At 40.2% G+C, this 20,830-nt stretch overlaps 1 protein-coding gene across 2 annotated transcripts; it reads left to right on the top strand.

The window, feature by feature from the left end:
* The first annotated feature begins 916 nt into the window (after positions 1-916).
* tpd52 (tumor protein D52) lies at positions 917-19,920 on the top strand. Of its 2 annotated transcripts, XM_037092914.1 has the most exons (7): positions 966-1,073; positions 13,849-13,940; positions 14,069-14,187; positions 14,961-15,109; positions 15,513-15,614; positions 18,186-18,234; positions 18,922-19,920. In XM_037092914.1, exons 2-7 carry the CDS (start codon positions 13,931-13,933, stop codon positions 19,045-19,047), a joined length of 555 nt encoding a protein of 184 aa, XP_036948809.1. In that variant the 5' UTR covers positions 966-1,073; positions 13,849-13,930; the 3' UTR covers positions 19,048-19,920. The 2 variants fall into 2 exon arrangements, with proteins under 2 accessions (XP_036948808.1, XP_036948809.1); XM_037092913.1 differs by lacking the exon at positions 13,849-13,940 and having other exon boundaries at positions 917-1,073.
* The last annotated feature ends 910 nt before the right edge of the window (positions 19,921-20,830 follow it).

The raw sequence follows: 20,830 nt of genomic DNA, 5'->3' as shown, positions 1-20,830 counted from the left end.
ACTGGTGGGGATTTCACTGTAAGTGCAGGAATAATTACCTGATAGTCCAGTTCAGTGTGAAATCCCCCAGATAATGCATTCAAGTTCTAAAGTAATTTGATGGAAATTTTTCAGAACATTAAAATATGTACACAACTGCTTTTACACTTGTGATTTATCTGTCCATTTGTTGGTCTGTTCACACAACATCTATATATATATCTATATCTATCTATCTATCTATCTATCTATCTATCTATCTATCTATCTATCTATCTATATATATCTATATCTATATATATATATATATATATATATATATATATATATATATATACATATATATATATATATATATATATATATATATATATATATATATATATATATATATATATATATATATATACATATATATATATAGGGTAATAGGCATGTTAATAGTTAACAAAAAAATGTATACAATTATATAAATAAGCATTGATCACCTCAAGTATTTTTTCCACTGGTATTATATCCTCTGTATTCTATCTACATATGTGGGACGCCAATTGTCTTCCTACAAGAACATATTTAGTTTTTTAATGTAATTTTAGATTACTGTAAAGGATACATGGATTTTAATTTAGGAAGACATAGTTTCAAACCAGTAGATATACTGCACAATCCTGTCCCCGCCCCTGCTTGGGATCAGAAGCATCTATCTTTATCACAGAAGTTGTATTTGCGTGTGTAAAACGTGGATACAAAGGGAAGCATCTTACAACAACGAATAACTGAGGTATGACAGATTTGCATGTTGAAGTTCGTGTTGTACAGTCCAAAAAAACCCCAAGCCAAATAATGACGTGTCGTTGACACGCAGCTGTGCCTTGTTGATGGTGTAAAACTTGATCCACGTGCTCGCCTCTGTTTACACTGCTGCGTCATGACGTCACGGCGAACCCCACCCCGCACGGCGAGCTGCCTGGCAACATGAGAGAAGGAGCAGGAAGATCTGCAGCAGCCAAGTGAACAACCTGCACAAGAGTCTGGACAGAAAAACAGAAATCAGAAAACAACGCTCAGCGGTAAAATGGAGGACACAAATAAGGGTAAATGATTTTTTTTTTTTTGTCGTAGAGTCTCTGAGTGATTGTGTTGCTAGCGGAACTGTTGTTACTCTTGCCTCACATGACAGTTAGCAAACTAGTTAGCTAACTTTGCGCAGTGACTAAAGTTAACGTTCGTTCGGTGGAAACATATGCTAACTTTAAAACCTAAATAAAGTGCATTTTTTGATAGAAGTGACAGCGTTTAACAAAAGTTAGACTTAGAGAGTAAATACATCTTTTCAAAATCAAAAGAGTGCCTAAAATATCACGGAAGTTGAATATTATACAGTATTCGTTAACCAACCGTTGAGCTCCAACGGTTGGTTAACTCTCCGGTATAGTTAACTCAACGGTTAGTTAACTAACTTGACTAACCGTTGAGCTACAACGGTTTGTTAACAAATGCTGTATAATATTCAACTTTCGTGATTTTGGGTCGATTCATTTTAAAATAAATGTAATATTGAAAGCTGGACAAGTTCTGAAAGGTACATTTGGCGTAGAGTTGTTCAAATTAAACACTTCTTGCTCTTTAACTGATAACTTAAGTTAGGTCACACCCGTTTGACAACTTATCACATGTGCTCTAATGTGGCTACCCTACCTGTTTTCGCCATGTCACACTCCATTTGGAACACAACCATGAGTGTATACACTTAGTTTGAAAGCAGCACAGTCATACTGTGTTTCAGTCTGTGTCTGCAGGCTGTGAGTGAGGTCAGGCAGGCCTAAGCATACGTGTGGGACTGCCAGGCATTTTTTAATATAAAGAGAGGAGGAGAGTGTCTGGACCACAGGTATTCTGTGAATGCATTCTTCCTGCTTCCTTTCCTCTCCTGCGCCCACCTGGACATTTCCGCTCCTGCTCAGCAGCCATCTGCTCATACCTCTACACCACTTGCTTGTCTTTACCCATCCTCGTGGTTTTCTTATTGCAACAGCTGCCTCTGAGGCTATTGCATGTGTTCTGCTGTAATACGAGGAACTGAAGCTTGTATGGGGGACTCAGTTGATAAAAACTCATTTTTTCTTGTAATTAATTTGTACATAACTAGAGCTTGTATTTCTTGTGGAAATGGGCAAAAAGTGACGATTATCTGCTAACCTCAAGGGAATGCCCAGTAGACAAGGCACAGCCTTGAGCTCATTTCCCTTCTGCAAAACCAGTCTTCAACCCCCCCCCACCGAATATGATTTCCTGATGTCTGAACGTTTTGTTTTTTGGCATCAAGGTTGAAAAATAGAGTTAAGGGGATATTGTGGTGCAGCATATTGTGTGGCTTGACAAATGTTATCTGTCACTGGTTGGTAAATCATGCTTACTTATATCAGACCAATTGATCAAATCAGACAATAAGAATTAAGATAAAAGAGAACTTTGTTAATTCCGAAGGAAATTCTATGTCATGGAACTCAAAATTACAGCAAAAATACCACAGAATAATAATAGTGAAAAAGGAGTGAATGCTAACATAAGTGCCTAATAAATGTAAACTATTTAGGTAAATATGAAAACAACAATACATTAGAAAATAATTATCAGTTAGTTGACAGCTATTAAATAAGTCAACTATTTGGATGGTCAATTGATCAGTTTGACACATTATTTTAAGATAAAAAAAAGTTTTCTGCTTTCTTTAAACTGTCTTTTTTTAGGTTGTGGATGATACAGGATATTTGAAGACTATATCTTGGACTGATTTACTTTAGCTATTAGGGAATGATAAACAATCAAAATGATGTTTTGGTGCAGCTCATGAATTCCATCCTCATTGTATTTTTGAGAAAATTGTCTCTCAGTCACTGTTGTTTTTGGGCTACATGTCTTGTGACCACTGTTCCTCTTTTGTAGTGGAGGTTCCCTGTGCTTGGTGTATACTTTCAAGGTTTACCCTTACCATATGACATAATTTCTGATGGATATTCATCAAAATCACAATATGTCTCTTCTTGTGCTGCCATTCTCATTTGTTGGTTGATTGTTGCTCATGTAAAACAGCAAAGTTATGAAATAATTGTTATATGCTAAAGAACTAAAATTGTCTGACACCTAACCCTTTACTAAACTGTCCTTTACTACAGGGCTCAGGTGTAGGTTTGTTCTCTTTGTCTGCCTGCAGAAGTAGATTTTCATTCTTCCTAGTTGTCATTGAATCCATTTTAAACTTCATCATAGGAACTGATGAGTTCTCTTTTTCTAATAGTCACGCTCTCATGGCAACAGACAATTCAGTCCATTTTACTGTCAGTCTTTCATACATGTTTTTATGGTAGCTGCATCGTGGAACCATCTCTACCAGTATTTTTGATAATGTTTTTCCTCGCTCAGTCACTGGTATTTGAGACTAAAATGACACTTTGAAGCAACTCATACAGATCTCCCCTTTCATGCTCAGCTCTTTCTGTATTGTTGGTATACCAGAAGGATGAGAAGGAGCTAGCTTAGAAGGTTTTAGCAGGAGTGTTCTGACTCTTGGGGGGAGTGGACTCTGCCGAGATTACCTTTTTGGTAACAGACATCGCATTCTTTGCACTTGCCTTTGCCTGCAGAGTTTCCGGTAGGGACTTTAGATAATATGGGTCGATTCTTTCAATGCTCGATAGGAATTTCTTTGCCTCAGTAGTTCTCGTGTTTTAGTATAATGCCTGGAATTTGAGGTTGTCTTTTGGGACCAGCACACACTTTGTCCACGCGGTGTATTGTGGGAGACTTGATTTGATTTGTTTGCATTTGTGATATTTGTTTTTTATTTCTGATTGATTTATTCCATGAGCATTTTTGCAGTTTCCTTAAAATACTTTAGAGCCTGACAAGATCTAAAGAACTTGAGATGTATGTATGTATGTATGTATGTATGTATGTATGTATGTATGTATTCTGTGTCTGGTATTTGCTGCTCCCTTGATGCCTATGACTTACGGTCTTGACTCAAATCAGATGTTCAAAAATGAGACAGTCAGGCCTACCAATCTGACTTGTTTTTCAACTCACTTGGCTAATGAGATTGATCATCTGCAGTGGCCAACATTTTAGCACTTATTAGATTTCAATTAGGCACAACTGGATGTTTTCAGCTGTGGGACCAGAGGAAGTCTGCTACAGATAACATCCCCTCCAATCGCATACAGCAGATCTGCTGGAGTTGGAATTGTGTTTAACTTAAAACAAAATAATTCTTTCAGTCTGTATTTGCACATGTTTTCAGGTGTTTCAGATCATGTTGTGCCTAAGTTCAGTCAGTGTAAACTGGGGCTGCACGATATTTTAAATAAATTAGTGCTCTAGGATGCAACTGTTTTGGTCACATATGCACTCCAAATAAGGGCAACTAAACATTTTAATTGGTTGATGAACCTGATACCTGATATTAAGCAGATCAATTTTTAAACAACTTAGGTTATTACGGTGTGTTGTTGCATGTACTGTGATTTCAGTGAAGAAAAACATGTATTTGCACCTTTATTCCTGTTAACATCATTACCATAATGTGTTAAGGCATTATGTGCTAGCATTATCTGCCGGTGCACCTGAATGAGGCCGGATGTTTGTCAGAACTGTCACTTCAAAGTACATCTCTTTCTGCACATTAGTCATTGCTGCTAGTAGTTTGAAAAGCTCCCAAAGGGTTTTATTGAGCTAAAGATGCTACACAAACCTCTGAACCTAACCAAAAAACCTCCAGCTTCACTGGTGTCAGCACATTTGCATTTCAAAGATTAAAAGGGAAATCCCCTGCTGTTCTTTGATCTTTGAGCTGATACTTGCATGGATGAAAGTGAGAAAATGTAGTATATGATTAAAATGTTCCCATGTTCTGTACAATGGGCTGAATTGTCCCGCTCTTTAAAGGCTCTGCTCTTTGCTGTGGTTACTGTAGCACTGCAGGAGAGTAATGGAAATCACAGCATCCATAACAGAACAAGTTAAGACAAATATAATCCAAATATAGATGCCGCAAGATGTACATTATTAAATGTGGCTTAAAATTCAGTCAGCAATTCTCGGCAATACAAGGAAGAAATGGTAGAATTTTAAAACACTTGTTTAGGGAGTATTAGTAACTTAAATTAACTTGAAATATGATTTTATTTGTTATTAAGCCCCTTTTACGAACCACCATTTTCATCAGACCAGCAAACAAGGTAACAAACTTGTTTGTATTTCTTAAAACCAACTACAGTCTTCTTGGGTGGCGCTATAGCCGAGATGCAACAACATTACCTCTTAAAAATAGTGCCAGGGGAACTTGTTTTGCATATGGGGAGGCAGGTCATGGCATTAGAATGGCTAAATCTCTGCAAGATAAGGGTGAGAGCTGCTAGCTTGTTTAGGTATGTACCATTAGTGAGGTTAGGTTTTGGGTAAATTGTTGTTTGCAATAGTGGTGGGGATTTTGAAAAGTGTGTTGCCTGGTAGACTTTAACCAATAGCTTACATCCAGTGGGTCGGACTACTATCTCTTCATCTCTTCTTTTGGCAAATTACATTTTCCCAAACATTTTTCGTTAAAGCCATTCCTTTAAACAGCCATTATAAAGATGTTTGTCTGCAAAACTGTCACGGAGAGTCCATTTTAGATTAGACTAATCTGTGAGATGTCTGAGATTATTAGAGTACAGCACTGAGATGAAGATATGGCGCTTTCTTTTCTGCTACAACCAGAGTTGGGTTTAAAAACTCATCGGTTGTTTATTACAGCACAGTACATGCGCAGCATCTGTGTTCCGTCGGAGATGTAGCCCCTTGTTGCCCTTGTTGCTGTTCCCATGACATGTGCATCATGGGAACTTTGTAGGCACTCTTGCTGCTTCCCCAGTCATCCATGTCTCATGACTCTTGTTGTAGGTTAATCATGTGACAGGGTGTGCCACGAATAGTAAGGTAATTGATCTCATGCTGCGCTTCATTAACCACTTGAAAATGGCCGTTTGTTTATGGCTACAGTCTGAGTGGATGGGTGCCATGGGCTGTTTCAGTGTATAAATCGAAAAATATCAAAGAATCCAATCAGTGATCACACTGAAGTTGTTTGGTTACAGTAAATTTGTGACTTTGATGGAATTTATTTGTAATGTTTAATAATTTATCCAATTCAGGCATAGTGACATTTTGACAAATGTCACACGAATCCCGTGTTACTGATGAATCTGTGGCTCCGCTTGTCAAGAGGGCTGAAGAGTGGAATTTATGAGGAGTCTAAAGTAAGATTCAAAGAGCACCAGTTTCATTTACCTCCCCATTCATAAACATTTTGCCACTTTATTGATCTAAGAATAATGCAGCCTAGGATTTGTTTCCATTTCGGCTTTCTACTATGTAAAGGAGACCTATGAGTGAAGTAGGTTTTTAAGGCTAGTGTGTGTATGAGTGTGTGTCATTGTTAAATATGTCAATCAAAAACTTTAAGTAGCAATGGTTATACAAAATTTGGTATATTCTTGATAGATCTGTCAAAAACTGACAAAAATGAGAAGCAGGAAAGGAAGGATGTTGAGGAGGATTGATTTTCCTTGATGTGTGCTTAGTTGTGTGTGTGTCTGTGTGTGTGTGTGTGTGTGTGTGTGTGTGTGTGTGTGTGTATTGATACTTGATAGTTTGGGATGAATGACTGTATGTGTGTCACTTGCTGGGCTGACCTTCCCCCAGTGGTGCAGTGAAGCCTGACTCTGAAGATCATGGGCACAGCACAGTTAAAGGAGTTTGCCTGGCATGTTAGTATTGCTTGAGCTGAGTGATTTATATAGAACATAATCACTTCTATTATTATGTGAAAATAGTTACACTAGTAGACAGCTTAAGTTAAGAGTTGAAAACTCCAGTCTCTTCACTTTGACATAGCCAGTAGCTCCAGGACAGCACCCAGTCCCTCTGACTTAATGCAAAGAATTTCCTGAAGATCACACGAACACGCTTGTCTGGCTCATAACCACAGAGGAATGGATGGTGGATGGGAACTCTGTACACAGTGTGCTCTTTTGCACAGATCAGATGATTTTCAGGCACTATTTTTGTGAGGATGAGCTGCTTTCATTTGCCTTAGTCCAATGTCCCAAGTCAAAATTCACTTGTTTCAAATGGAGGTCACTGGTAGAGATGTACAGATCCACTTTTTTTTCCAGTTATGATATGATGGTTGACAACTGATAGTTGTTCTTGTTGGTATTATGTGTAAACTTACATAAGGCTGTAGTCACCACAAAGCCACACTTATTAAAATAACCAAAAATACACAAATATGCATTAAATGTGAATGTTTTCCAGAGTATTTTATTTAAGCTGTGTGTTATAGTCTTGCACAGTATGTATCAACCAGATGTATGAGAGCAAATTTCTATGAAAAGATTAAGCATCTTTTAATCTTTTGAAAACTTGACCAAATCAAGTGAACACGGAAGCATTACCGACTAAAAAGTAGATTTCTACCCAAGTTCACAAGAAGTAAGAGTCTTTGAAAGAGTGCGGTGAGAAACTAGGACTATGAAATCTGGATCAACGCATGGATCAGTTTTGTCAGTTCAATATCCGTTATTATATATATTCGATAAGTGAATTGAGCCACCCAATATCATATCAGTCACAACACCATTTATTGACTTTATGGACATAGACTTTGTGTCGGTGTTTGCTTTGCTCTCATTTCAACCAGAGCTTATTTCTGTCTGCATTTTGGCACCTAGTGTTCTGTCAAAACGTTCACTAGAATAGTCTTAGAGCAAATTTACATTTACATTCCAACTAGAAATTGTAATCTCACAATAATCCTGATTCTATAGCTCCTCTACTCTCACTTTTTCCCACTTGCTTTCTACCTCCCTCCAAACGTCATGCTGTTTAAAGAGCTTCTCTAAATCTTTGATAGCTTCTACATCCTCCATCATAAAATTAGTGCTGGAATGTCACCAGGCCGCCTTTCCACTTCCCTGCAGCCATAGAGTATCAGCAGGTGCGTGCACACACTGAGATGCCCTCTTTCTATTGAAACTGCATGAATGTCTTTGAATGAAATGAGACATGGAACCTATTCATACATTTTGGCTCTCTTTACGCAGCTTGAATTCCTGCCTGAAAAATGTTGGATTGGTGTTGTATGTGGTTTGGTGATTATATCTACTGTACTTCATACAGATCAAGCATGCAGCTTTCCATTCCTACATCTGAGTAAATATAATTTCTTGTGACTAGGATGGTGACAAAAGATTATTTTCATTGGGGATTAAGCTGTAGATTTTGTTGTAGAGTTGTTTGGTCTACAAAATGGTCAGAAATGTTCATTGTTTCCCAAACCCCAAGATGACGTTCTTAAATATCTTGTTTTGTTCACAATACAAAGATAATCAGTTTGGTGTCATAGAGGAGTAAATTAACCAGATTTGAGTATGCATTCATGGTGGCTGATTCTTAGGTATTGCGCCTTCAACAGAAAATTAATTTGCAACTATTGAAATAATCCATAGATAATTTAACCCTTTGCTTTTTTGTTTATTGACATATAACACACCAATCGATAAATCGACAAAGTAATCTGATGGACAATTGCAGCCCTTCTTTGAAAACACAAACACACAGTAGCGCATGAAATGCACACGTACATGCTTTCTTTACCACACAGTGAGCACTTTCTCTTAAGAACACACAATAGCAAGTGTAGCCTCTGGCATCCTCTCCCCTTATAGCTGACTAGCATTACTGCTGCTCCAAGCTGGACCGGCCACCCTGGATTAGAGCTTCGCTGTAATCTGGGACACTGCAGATTATGCTTTTCATCTAATGCCCCTCCTCACACACACATATCACGTGACCAGCCCACACAAATGGGACCTCTTTTATTCCCTCCTTGGATGACAGGCTTGGTGATGGAAAGTGAGGGAAGGAGAGAATTGACAGAGACCTGAGAGTATCGACACTGGAGTGTCACACAGTATCGCCACATCGCTAGCTCTGATAACATTGGAGAGCACCTTACAACAGCTATGATTGCGGAAATGGATGTGTGACGGATGGACTGAGAATTGACCTATGGGATTACGCTCAAGACGAAGAGGGAGGGTGTGTGTGGAGAGTGTGTGTCTACCTAATGTAACAGCTGCTTGAAGGCACAGGTAACTTATTAACAGCAAGAAAGGAGCAGAGGGTTCACAGTGTCTTGGCCTGCTGCAGAAACAAAAGGAAAACCAGCGCCACTGTACTCTCATTCTAAACTTCTGACTACCTGAAAGCCAATACAAAATCTCCTCCCACCTTCGCACACACGCTCGGATATTGTGTCTCTCGCTCTCTGTCACACACATACCACAAAAGTCCAGGACGCCGTAGAGAAGGACACACAGAGGCAGCACGCGCTAGGATCACATGCAGTCAATCAGCACTTGGCTGTTTGTGCGTAGGTAGTGGCGAAGGTTGTAGGGACTTGGTGGTCACTCTAACCAACAACACACTACAAGCTGTGAACATGGAGCCCCTGGAGGAGTACCACTCTCCATTTGACTTTGAACAAGGAGTCAACACCAACTACCTCTACCTCTCGCCGGCCTACAGCGACACGCCGCCCAGCTCGCCAGCTGTCAAAACCAGAGGTAAACACAAGGAGGAAAGGGAGAGGCTGGGCGGAGGATGTGAAGAGTGAGTGTGTGTGTTTGTGTGTGTGTGTGTGTGTGTGTGTGTGTGTGTGTGTGCGTGCGTGCACGTGCGTGCGTGCGTGCAAAAACATGAAACATGGCTTTGGTTCATTTGACGGGAAGAATCTGGTTGAACACATAGCTCTGTGTGTGAGAGCAGAATTGACCACTTTCCGTTTTACTTTCATTCAGTTTTCACACTTCATAATGATATTAATAAGAATGATATTGATTGTTATTATTATTTTTATTATTTATTTTATTTTATATTTGTAAATTCTTTTTTTAGAAAACCTTAAATGAGATTAAATTGCTGCTCTGGTTCTGACTAGCATCGCACAATTTGTCACGCACAATCTGCTACACAGTCGTGTAGTGCTTTGGATTACATTTTGATGTGTTGAATAAGTCAAGATCATATGGTACAGTATGTCAGGACCAGTTGATGTGATGTCTCCACCCTTGTTGTCTACAAACAAAATTGAATTATCCCTCTAGTCCAATGAATCAGGGAGAACTTATTATCGTCAGCTGAGTTTGGATTGGAGAGAGACACAAATTCCTTCATAACAAATCCATTGTGACTTGGCTTGAGCTGACTGTTTTGTTTGTGTCTCTTCACACTGTATCAGAAAAATATTGAAATTGTTTTTTGGGGGGGGTACGGAAGCATAGATGATTGTATTTATACACAGAAAACATGTTTTGTTTGTGGGTCAGCCTTTCATTTTTTAACTTTTAAGTTTTATACTTGCAAAACTGAAGTCAGCCATCTATCCATGTCATATTTCTTAGTCCAGCTTTTAGATATCAAAACTGGCTTAATCGTAATAACAAAGTAGTAATTTTAATTCAGCTGTCAAATTATTTTAGTACCATTTAGACAAAAGACAATTGAAAGTGTTTACAGGGGCATAGAAATCGTTTAAAATGTAGCACTCAGTAGAGCGCATACCTCCATACCATACAGCTATAAATCCTGAAATGTTGCAGAAAGTAGAAACGTTTTCTGGGTCTGTCCCTTTATCTGGATACACACCAAAAGTTCATGGGATCTTTTCATCCAAGTTCAGCGGAAATGTGTTGAGTAGTTTTTGTGTAATCCTGTTGACAAATGTACCTCCTTGGCAATAGTTATAAGATATTAGAGATTATTACAATTGGATTAAACAGTAAAAATAAAAACTAGCAAATAATCGCAAGCAAGTAACTGTTAACATTTAAAAATAAGTGATGTATCTGATTAATTGGAAAGCTGCTGTAAACAGTGATGTTTTAAGCCCCGATTTAAATAAGCAGACCTCAGGTATTCTAGAAGCTTCCTCCACGGTTAGCCATGACAACTAAAAGCTGCTTCACCTTTCTGGATTTTGGTCCGAGGAACACTGAGTAAACGTGTCCTAGCACTCTCGATGTTTTGTAACATACGTAACGCAACATTAGTTCAGTGGATATAAACATTTGTATAGCTTTGCTTGGAGTAGTTATTACAAAAGAAATCATACACTGGCAGTAAAAGTTTCCTTGTTTCAAGCATGCCCCAGCTTTACAACCTTGCTTGCACCACATGCCGCTGTATACAATAGCTTTCTTTGATGTAGCATTAAAACACTCAGAGCCCTGGTGATGTAAAATGATAAATAAATGAACCTCGAACCCTTTACAACGCGAGTAGTTTGAGTAATGCGGTCATGGAGAAGAACACATATAGCTCTTAGTCTAAGGGGAAATGAGCTGAAGGACCAGGGTGGGGCAGTGACATGGGTGGGTGTGCAGTTTGGTGTAGCAGGTCAAACTTCTGCCTACACCCACATCCAAACTTCTCTCTTTATCTCTCTCCTTCTATGTCTGTGTCTCTCCTGGCCCAGAGTCTCACTCATGGACACACACACTTCCATGGCATACGTTCACTGCATACAAAGCTACCGCCACACTAACACTGAGCTCACACCACTGCCTGCAGGAATATATAATAAAACTTAACACAGCCTGATAACTCAGAACCTGTTATTCTCACCCTGGGGAGGTGCTGGATTTTCACTGTAATCTTACGAAACTCCTGAGCAAGCATACTATAGGTTATAAAAATGAAATGTAAAGCAAGTTTTAATGAGGCGACAGATTTTTTTTTTCCTGGTGGCAACAAGGGGAAGTGTCCATTACACAATTCTGTCACTACAGGCAGGTGCATATCTCTATATTCTGTGTGTGTCTGTGTCTTTATGAGTGTGTGAGTGACTGTCACTGCTGGATCACCAGTAATGCAAGGAGAGGGTGAATACAAGACCAGAGTGGGCGATACGAGAGGAAAACAAGCCTGAGGGCAGATGAAGTGTAACGCTTCAGAGGAACAGTGGGGGTGGTTTCAAGGCTGAAGGCTGTAAGGAGAATTTCCACTCTGTCTTCACACTTAATTACTGTAAAGCCCTGCCTCTGTTTCCTCTGTTAAACGATGTTCTGATTTTTAGTTTAATCTTGTCTGTCTTCTTGAAATATAAATATTTCCACTTGAGATTTATCCAATCAGCCCTTCTTATTCCCTCCGTATTAATTAATGCGAGTCCAGTCCTGAGCTTATGTTAACACCGTGTGATTGGAAGGCTGAGCAATGTTGTCATTCCACAAGCAGCTCCCCAGACACCCAGGATGTGGTCCGCGGAGGTCTTTGTGGGAGTAATTGCTGCTAGATTCTTGTGATGTGGGTATCTCTGTCCAGGACAAGCGGCCTGTCTTAGTTAAAATATTTTAAAAGTATTGGGAGTATTGGGTTGTGACATGAGAGAGTGTTAGGAATGAGGTGGGAGGAAAGGATGTGCGGTTCGCTGACGGAAAAAAAGAGGAGGAAGAAGATATTTTAGGGTGCAGCATCGTGGGATGGAAAGACTTGATTCTGACCACATCCATCAGTGATGTTGGGCGTGATCAGAGGTGAAACAGACTTAAAACTTTGAGCTTAATGAACCAAGAGATGCAAGTATGGGTTGAATCAGTGACTGAAAATACCTACTTCAGACTTGTGTGTGTTGGATGTTGAGCAATGAGTTGATCTAGCTAATGCAATCAGAAAGAAGTCATTTTATTATCATATTGAAGTTCCACACCAGCAAATGTAGAGGAAGATTAACAGCCTTCGGTTTTCAGCTGATTAATCATTCAGATTAATATCGCCACCACAACCAAAGTGTTGTTCAGCATCATATTTCAGCTGGTTCAGTGTGAAGGATAAAGTTGTGAGACCTGCATCGCTCTTTCCAAGTAAACACATCCACTTAATAGCTCTTTTGAAGCTAAGTTATCAACACAGTGTCATAATTAAAAATTGTTGTTGTGGATGCTTGTGTGTTGGACTATTTCTTCACTGGGTGCAGTGACTTTCTGGAGTCTTCGCTGTTACCTAGCAGCCTCATGTTTAATTTTATTTACTTGTACTGATTAAACCAATGAGACATAACTTACTGAGGTTTCGAGATGCTGGTAGGCATAGTTGTTACCTTTTCCCCTAGTTTCGAGTTTTTATGCTAAGCTAATGAGCTGCTGGCGTTGGCTTCATATTTCACAGACAGGCATGAGAGTATTATCAATCTTGGCATCCAAGTCTTGGCAAGAAAGCAAATAAGCACACTTTTATTCATCTCTTTTTTTAAAAAAGTACTACCAGGTCTTTGTTTCTGTTTTTTTACTTTCACCCTGAATCCTTTAAAATTCATGGAAAGACCAGACGGAAAGAAAAACTACCTCAGAGGCTCGGCTCTGTTGTGGCCCGGAACATCCTCACCCGCTGTCGTCCTGTTTGACTGACAGATCCTAACAAACCCTAAGCTCTTGTGTTCTCTCACGCTGTCTGAGCCCAGGATGTCCCCATCCAGAAAGTTCTTTGTATTATTGATGCACTGCTGCTCCTGCTGGGCCTCGAGGTGGCAGCATCAAAGACACGATATATTGCATGCGGTGTGTGTGTGTGTGTGGAGTGAAAATACGAGTGTGTATGAGAGGGAGAAGGTACAGTAGGAATGAAAGCTTGTGTTTTGGATCATGAAAAGATTTTCCTTCTTGGCTACTACAAACATTCATCAAACAGCATATTTAGCACCCTTAATTCTCGTAGTTTTACACTCCGATTCCTCTGCTACAAGCTTCCTCTTGTCTCCTCACCCTCCAGAGTAACAGCATACCAGCTCGACTTTTGACAACCAACACCAGCCTCCTCTCTCATACCACCTGTTCGGTGTCACACAGCAGACATGGGCACCTGTATGTCTTTCAGAATGACAAAAGTTGAGATGGATATCCTGCAGTGGCAAAAGAGATACACATGACTTGCCAAGTAAGAGGATGTATGGGTGTGTCTCAGCATTTTTTGTTTACGTTTTATTTCACAGGTTCCCAGCAGCAGGTCCCAGAGATGGGTGAAGATGCAGTGACGTCCGTCGGTCCGCCTCCCCCGCCCCCCACCATGACAGATGAAGAGCGGCGGGAACTACAGGAAGAGTTGCTCAAGGTCAGGAGACAGATCAGGGATCAGATGGGTCATGGTTCAAAGAGTTTTTAAAGTTTTTTTTTTTTAATAATACAATAAGCATGCACCACTTAAGTTGCTGGTTTTGAGTCTGTAGTTACCTCGTACATGTATAATGTATGATTTTATTTTCAAACAAGGCCAGGCTGTCTTCACATATAGTTCTTTTTGCCTTCCAAACAACAACATACTCATTTCAGGTCCCTCGTTGAACCCTTTGCTTATTGCTCTCCCTTTTTTCCAAAATTTCCAGCTGCTCCTTTGACATGATTGTGCAACCCAGTCGCCAGAATAAATGCTGGCAACGAAAGTTTCTACAAATCACATGAATGAAACCATTTCCATGTTGCTACTTAATGCGTCTTTTAGGTTCAGTTTTCTTTTTCATTTTATGACAATGCTGTACCTATGAAAAAAAGGAAAAGATCATGTTTTGGCTTAAAATACCTATTTTTGGTCACCGCAGACACAGCTGGAAATGTCTCCACACAAAAAAATATCTAGTAGTTTCACACAAGCAAATGTTAAAGTGCAGTTATTGGCATGGCTTTATTCTGTCCCCATCCCCTCAACGTCCTGATATGAACATCAGGTGATAAACATGTCATGTGAACAGGATATAACATTTTTTTTTAAATTTAGATGTTCATATGTGAATGTATCACGTCATATTTACATTTAAAACCTCATCCATTTCAATGCATGTCCTTACTGTGTGTGTGTGTGTGTGTGTGTGTGTGTGTGCGCGCGCGCAGGTTGAGGATGAGGTCCAGACTCTCACCCAGGTGCTGGCGGCCAAGGAGAAGCAGTTGGCGGACATTAAGAGGAAGCTGGGCATCACAACGCTCAATGAGCTGAAACAAAACATCTCCAAAACCTGGCAGGATGTCACCACCTCCTCCGCGTAAGCTTCATAATAAGCCAACAGTGTTGTCGTCCACCATTTTTCCAACATATGCATCATGGCTATGTGCTGATTCTCTGCTCGTCTGAGTTTAAGTTTTTTTGGTATCTGAAAACTTTAACTGACAGCACTGTTGAGGTGAGGTTTCTCCTCTGAACAACGAGGGGAAAATAATGTCAGTGGTTGTGACCATCCGTCTGTGTGAAACACTTTGATAGGTATCATGTAGAGGAAATAGGCAGCACTCTGATGCTGTCAGGCTTTTTAAAATAACAGTCAGTTTAGTTCTGACTTCGGTGCCTCTGTGCAGTCTTTGATCTCTGATTCTTTTCATCACTCTTATATCCTCTGTCTGTTGCCCATTACTTCTCCCTCGCTTAGTGTCTCTCGTTCTCTCTTTCAGCTATAGAAGGACCTCTGAAACTCTGTCTCAGGCGAGTCTGAAGGCCACGGCAGCATTCTCCAATGTGGGCTCAGCCATCAGCAAGAAGCTGGAGGATGTCAGGTCAGTCAGAGAGGAGACCTCAGTGCGAAAGTATATACCGTAACTTCAAAGTATTCTACTGCTTAGCTGAGTTCCCTCGACATTTGTTTCCCACAAAATGCCCAAAGATCTGAAAATAGTCATTAGGAAGGAGGGTGGGTGTATGTGCGGAGCTATGTTTTTGTCAGCAGTAACATGATAGTGATGATAATGTGATTTTCAACCTCACGTTTAAAAGGTCAGCATCTGGGAAACAGATATCTGTCCACTCTGACTGCGCCCAGGCACCAAGCATCAATAATGTAAACACTGAGTCCACCTCTCCTCATTCTACTGTATAGTCCTGAAAATAGTTCCCTTGCAGTGGAGCCAGGTCTTCATTAATATGTGGCCACAACGGCCTTGTCTTCCAGCCTGAGTCCAGTTTTGTTCATTCAGTTTTCTGCGGCTGGGCAAGCTAGAGTGGCTTCCATCCTGGGGGTCCAGGTGGTCTGGCTAAATGGTCGAAAGGGCAGTGGGCATTGACTGTCTCAAAGTCTGCTGCACTTCATCCAAAACCCACAATTTCTTCTGCGGTACCACTTAATTAAATTTTCTTTCAAAGGTGATTGGTGTTTTATGCAGTAAAGCTTAAAAGATAATGGATTAAAAAACAAAAACCATTGAGTTTTGTATGTGATATATGGCAGCCGTCGTCCATGCATGTCTCAATGTTTCCAATTTCTCTCTAACTTTCTTATCTCCTGTCTATTTCATTATGCATGATGACATTTTATTGTGTGTTATTTAGCAAATTGTGTTTTGTGTCCCTGTTTATGTTTCCCATCTAATATGAAAACACCATTAGGTTCCTCCATTACTCACCAGTTTTACCACTTACGATCTTTAAATGTCCATCCTAATCACATTACAGTGGACTGCTGCCAGCTGTCTCTGTTGTCTTCGCCTTATTCGTGGAAGTTGTTTCATATGGTAGCTATAGATCTAACGGATTGATTTGCTGTCTTGCTTTTGAAGTCTCCTCTAATATCTAACAATGGATTATTATTATTTCCTGCTTAAATAAGGCTTAAATTAATGATAACAGATTGTTCCAGTTGTCATATAGCTTCCGTTGACACCCCCGTCCGCGTCCTAATCCGTCTTCTCCCCCGTCATCCTTCTTCTCTCTGGATTACCAAGCTGCAAACAAGATTATTAGGCCCATCAAAGCACCAGTGTGCTGAGAAATGCAGCCTTGCGGATGAGCCTCGACACAGAGCCGGTTTGGGGGTGGGGTGGTGAAGAGCGACCTCACTGGGGTCAAAGTGTGTCTGTGTGTGTGTGTGTGTGTGAGTGTGTGTGTGAGTGTGTGAGTATCTGCGTGCCTTGTGGGCGTTTTGTATGTGTGTGTGTTAATGATAAGATACCCCCCTCCTTTATATACAGGATTAGCACACACCCACTGTGTTAATACACAATCGATCTTAATTGAATAAAGCAGGATTTATAGGATTTATGCACTTAGATTACCCATTCATTGAACATATAGCAGAATAAACAAAGGTTTGTATTGAATGTGTGCCTCGTTCTCCTCTTCGCTCTGTGTAAAACTTTACTGTTCTAAGATGACCTCTAATGCCCCTTTCTTCTCCATAATGCTGTCGGATAGCGTGCGCTCAGTGCCGCACTCAGCTAGTATGCCCATCTTAAGGTAAGGAGACCCAAACCAGTGGTGCCCCCTGACCTACCATTAAAATATGAAAAAAAGTCAAAGCTGGAGACAAGAGACACTTGTTTGGGTTCAGAGATGTTTTTTCATGTAATAGATTTGTATGAACAAGGTCAAAAGTTTGAACCTCGTGGTTGTCAAGAGCAGACCTCTGCTTTTCAAGAATAATTCTTGAAAAATAGTATGGAGATGAAACATATCTTTGGAACCAGATGCAGCATCGATAAGCCCACCTTCAACAACCACTCTGCTGGTTGGTTATCTAGAAAAGCTCATTGAAGTCCTGTCCACTGATTTTATTGTTTTTTGTTCTTTGCTGATTGTCTGTCGACAGGCTAAAACTTTAATCATTTCAGATCATTTTCACCACTTGAAAACATGACATAAATTACGTTAAAGCAAACCAGTCTGACCTATATCCAACAAAATTATTTTTAAAGATGTAAGTATCCATCTGTGTTTCTGGGGAATCAAAGAGGCTCTGCAGCTCTCTTTAAATGTATTTGTAAGTCCGTATTCAGAGTTGCATGAATCAGTCACAACTATTCCTCATGCTACAAACTGGTATTTTACAGAAATATTTTGGCTGTTGCTTCCTCTAATACTCATCATTCTGCATGCTCATGAAATCAACACCTCCTAGAACCCTTTCAGTAGAACAGAATAGAATGAGGTCACCGTCATTGTCTGTTCTGAGTATCTGATATCAGTGACCTTTTTTAAAGGTGTGAATTCAGCGAGTCTCCTGCCCCTTGTTCTTGTCAAGGGGCGACTTGTTATCTGCATCTCCACTTATCAAAACTTTTAACAGAGTTTATAAGCCTGTCAGATATATTCAGACCCGCTCTCTGATCTGATCTTTTGTCGTTTCTCTTTCACAGGAAGGCACAAACTTTCAAGTCAATTGAGGAGAAAGTGGAGACTTTGAAGGTAACATGTTACAAAACAGGACAAGTGGCTGCACTTTCTGGTAGTGTGTTAAAGGCCAGGACTGTGTAAAGAACGGGCCTATGATCGTGAACTAATACTTATTAGGACTTAAAGATCCACCAGGAGTGTTTAGAGGAAATTTCCCTGATATAGTTCCACTATATTTGTGTAGTTAACTGTTATTTACTCTGATGTTGCCCTTTAGCAGATCAAGGAAGTGTACTGACCTCATCAGGTATTTTTACATTAGCTTAACACTTACAATCAGTAATATGTGATATTTCCATTTATAGCTTTCTCCACTAAACCTAGAGGTCACAGACAGTTCATTAGCTGGTGATAAAAAGAGAACTTCATCTTTGAATTGAATCAACATTTAAAGTGAGAATATGTGACACCTGTTGAACAAGTGGTCACTATGGAATAATGGCACAGAAACTGTCTGCATTTGCTCAACATTTTCTAGTCTTCATAGGCATAATTTGTAGGACAGTTGTGTTATGTCTTCTTTCAAAAGTTAATTGATTCACAAGCAAAACAGCTTTTTAACAGAAGGACATTTTGTGTTTAATGTTTTTCTACATTACATGTTTGAAGTGAAGTTTGAGTTGAGGATATTTTATCACAGATTTTAATTTTAAATGTAGTTTCCTTCTGTGTGTGTGTATTTTCATCCTGCTCCTTCAGACCAAGATAAGTCCATCACCGTCCACCACTAACCCTGGCAACCTGGACGAAGGCAGTCTGACCGCCACCGAGTCTTTGCTCAGTCCGCCCGAAGGCTCGCCTGCCCAGGACACGCCGATGAACTGAGACCTGCATAACCCCTCTTGACCTCCCCGCCGCCCCTCCACACTTGACCCTCTAACCCCTGGATCGTCAACCCTCGCCCCCTAAACTTTTGTGTGACAGTCTCCCTTTATTGGAAAGAAACGACTTACCCCACCCTCTCTTGTGATCTAATTGTTCCGGCCATTTTTTTGTCTGACACGCGCGCTCACGTCTTAACTGGTGTGGAAACTGAACGCATGGGATGTCGGGCATGTGGTCTCGTGCCGATTGAATATTTTTTCGAGTCTGCTCTGGCTCGCTGTGGGAGGAATCTCCCCCCGCCGTATGGCTTTCCTCTTCCTCCTGCACTCCTTATCTCTCTGCCTTTTGTCTAACCGTCAAAGCTCAGATGCCAAATGTGCTCCTAGTTTATTTTCTCTTCGTCAAATTAACACTGTTTCACGTGTTGTGTTCGTTTGAGTGTAGAAAATTGCACTAATACAGAACGACTTACACTTATGAAGTTGATTAGAGAAGGATTTACACTTTAAAGCTTTTCTCTTTCCATGTTAGCCAGGGAGTTGTTGGCTTATTGCTTCTGCATGGCCCTTGTTGTATACTGGAGTTATTATTATTAATATTAGCACTTGTTTTGCCTCTGTTTTGGGGCCATTGTTGGTTTACTGAAGGTTTACACTGTGGGGCCAATCCGATGTCCGTTTTCTTCATTATATTCATATCAGGACACCACACAATCGTAAAATAGTTTTAACACTGTGTTCAGAACATGAATGTATGCCTTTTTGTGTCATGTATGTTCAACCCGTTGGTGAACTACTGATTCGGAGTCTCACGACTCCAAAGCTGGTATTTCGAAAAACACACTTTGAGAATAAAAAAAAAACCCATCCCCTATTCCATTGTTAAGAGTCTGTCAGAAAATGATCTGCTCACTTAGATAGTTACAGGAAAACAGCCAAGATCAGCAGAACAGAGGCAGAGCAAACACACAGTCAAGGTTCAGCCTTGACCCGAGGTGAGAGTGAGAGAGATGTGTCTCTTCCAGAGCCAGAGTCAATATTTAAACACTTGTTCATTGTTCATGTGTGGGAGGTAACACCTAGCCTCCGCCACCCACCTCTGCAACACAGATAAGAGCAAGGCAAGGGACTCCACTGGGTGTTATTTTGTAAAGTGATAGAGAACAATTATGGAGTGGGTTTACTTACATTTCTTTTGATTTACAGTTTTGACATTTACCTTATTTAGCCATGCTAATGCATCGTGGCTCTATAGATCTTCAGTCCAGACTGAAACGTCTCAGCTGTTGCCGTGAGATTTGGTACCAACATTCATACGAGAGTATGAGTTAGAAAAATAACTTTGAGGAGTTTGAAAAGTTAGTGCAGCCACCAGCTCGAAATTCCTCTGTTTATGTCTAGGTTCTCACAAAGCTAATGACAGTCCCACCAGTCTCAGCTGTAGGCCTGCTTTGTTTTCAGTGAATGTTAGCTCAGCTCAGCACCTGTACAATTCTGTCAATTTCCTTTTTTTTTTAATTATCTATGCTCGCATCATGTCTCTTTCTTTCCTGGATGGTCTGTTGGTTGGTTGCCCACGAGGATGAATTGTGACTAATAACTTTGGGAATACTTGTCATTTTTGCACGAGGTCTAAATTTAAATTTCCCTCATTCTTTTGTTCATGATTAAATAATCATGAAGCTAATGACATTCCCACCAGTCTCAGCTTGAGGCCTGCTTGTTTTTGTTGGGCTGATTAGCGTGTTCGCATACTTACACTTGGCGAGGGCTGCACAGAGCTG

Source organism: Acanthopagrus latus, chromosome 3, assembly GCF_904848185.1.
Source record: "Acanthopagrus latus isolate v.2019 chromosome 3, fAcaLat1.1, whole genome shotgun sequence".
NCBI lineage: Eukaryota > Metazoa > Chordata > Actinopteri > Spariformes > Sparidae > Acanthopagrus > Acanthopagrus latus.
Note: the sequence above shows the minus strand (reverse complement) of the source record. Positions and strands in the feature narration are given on the sequence as shown.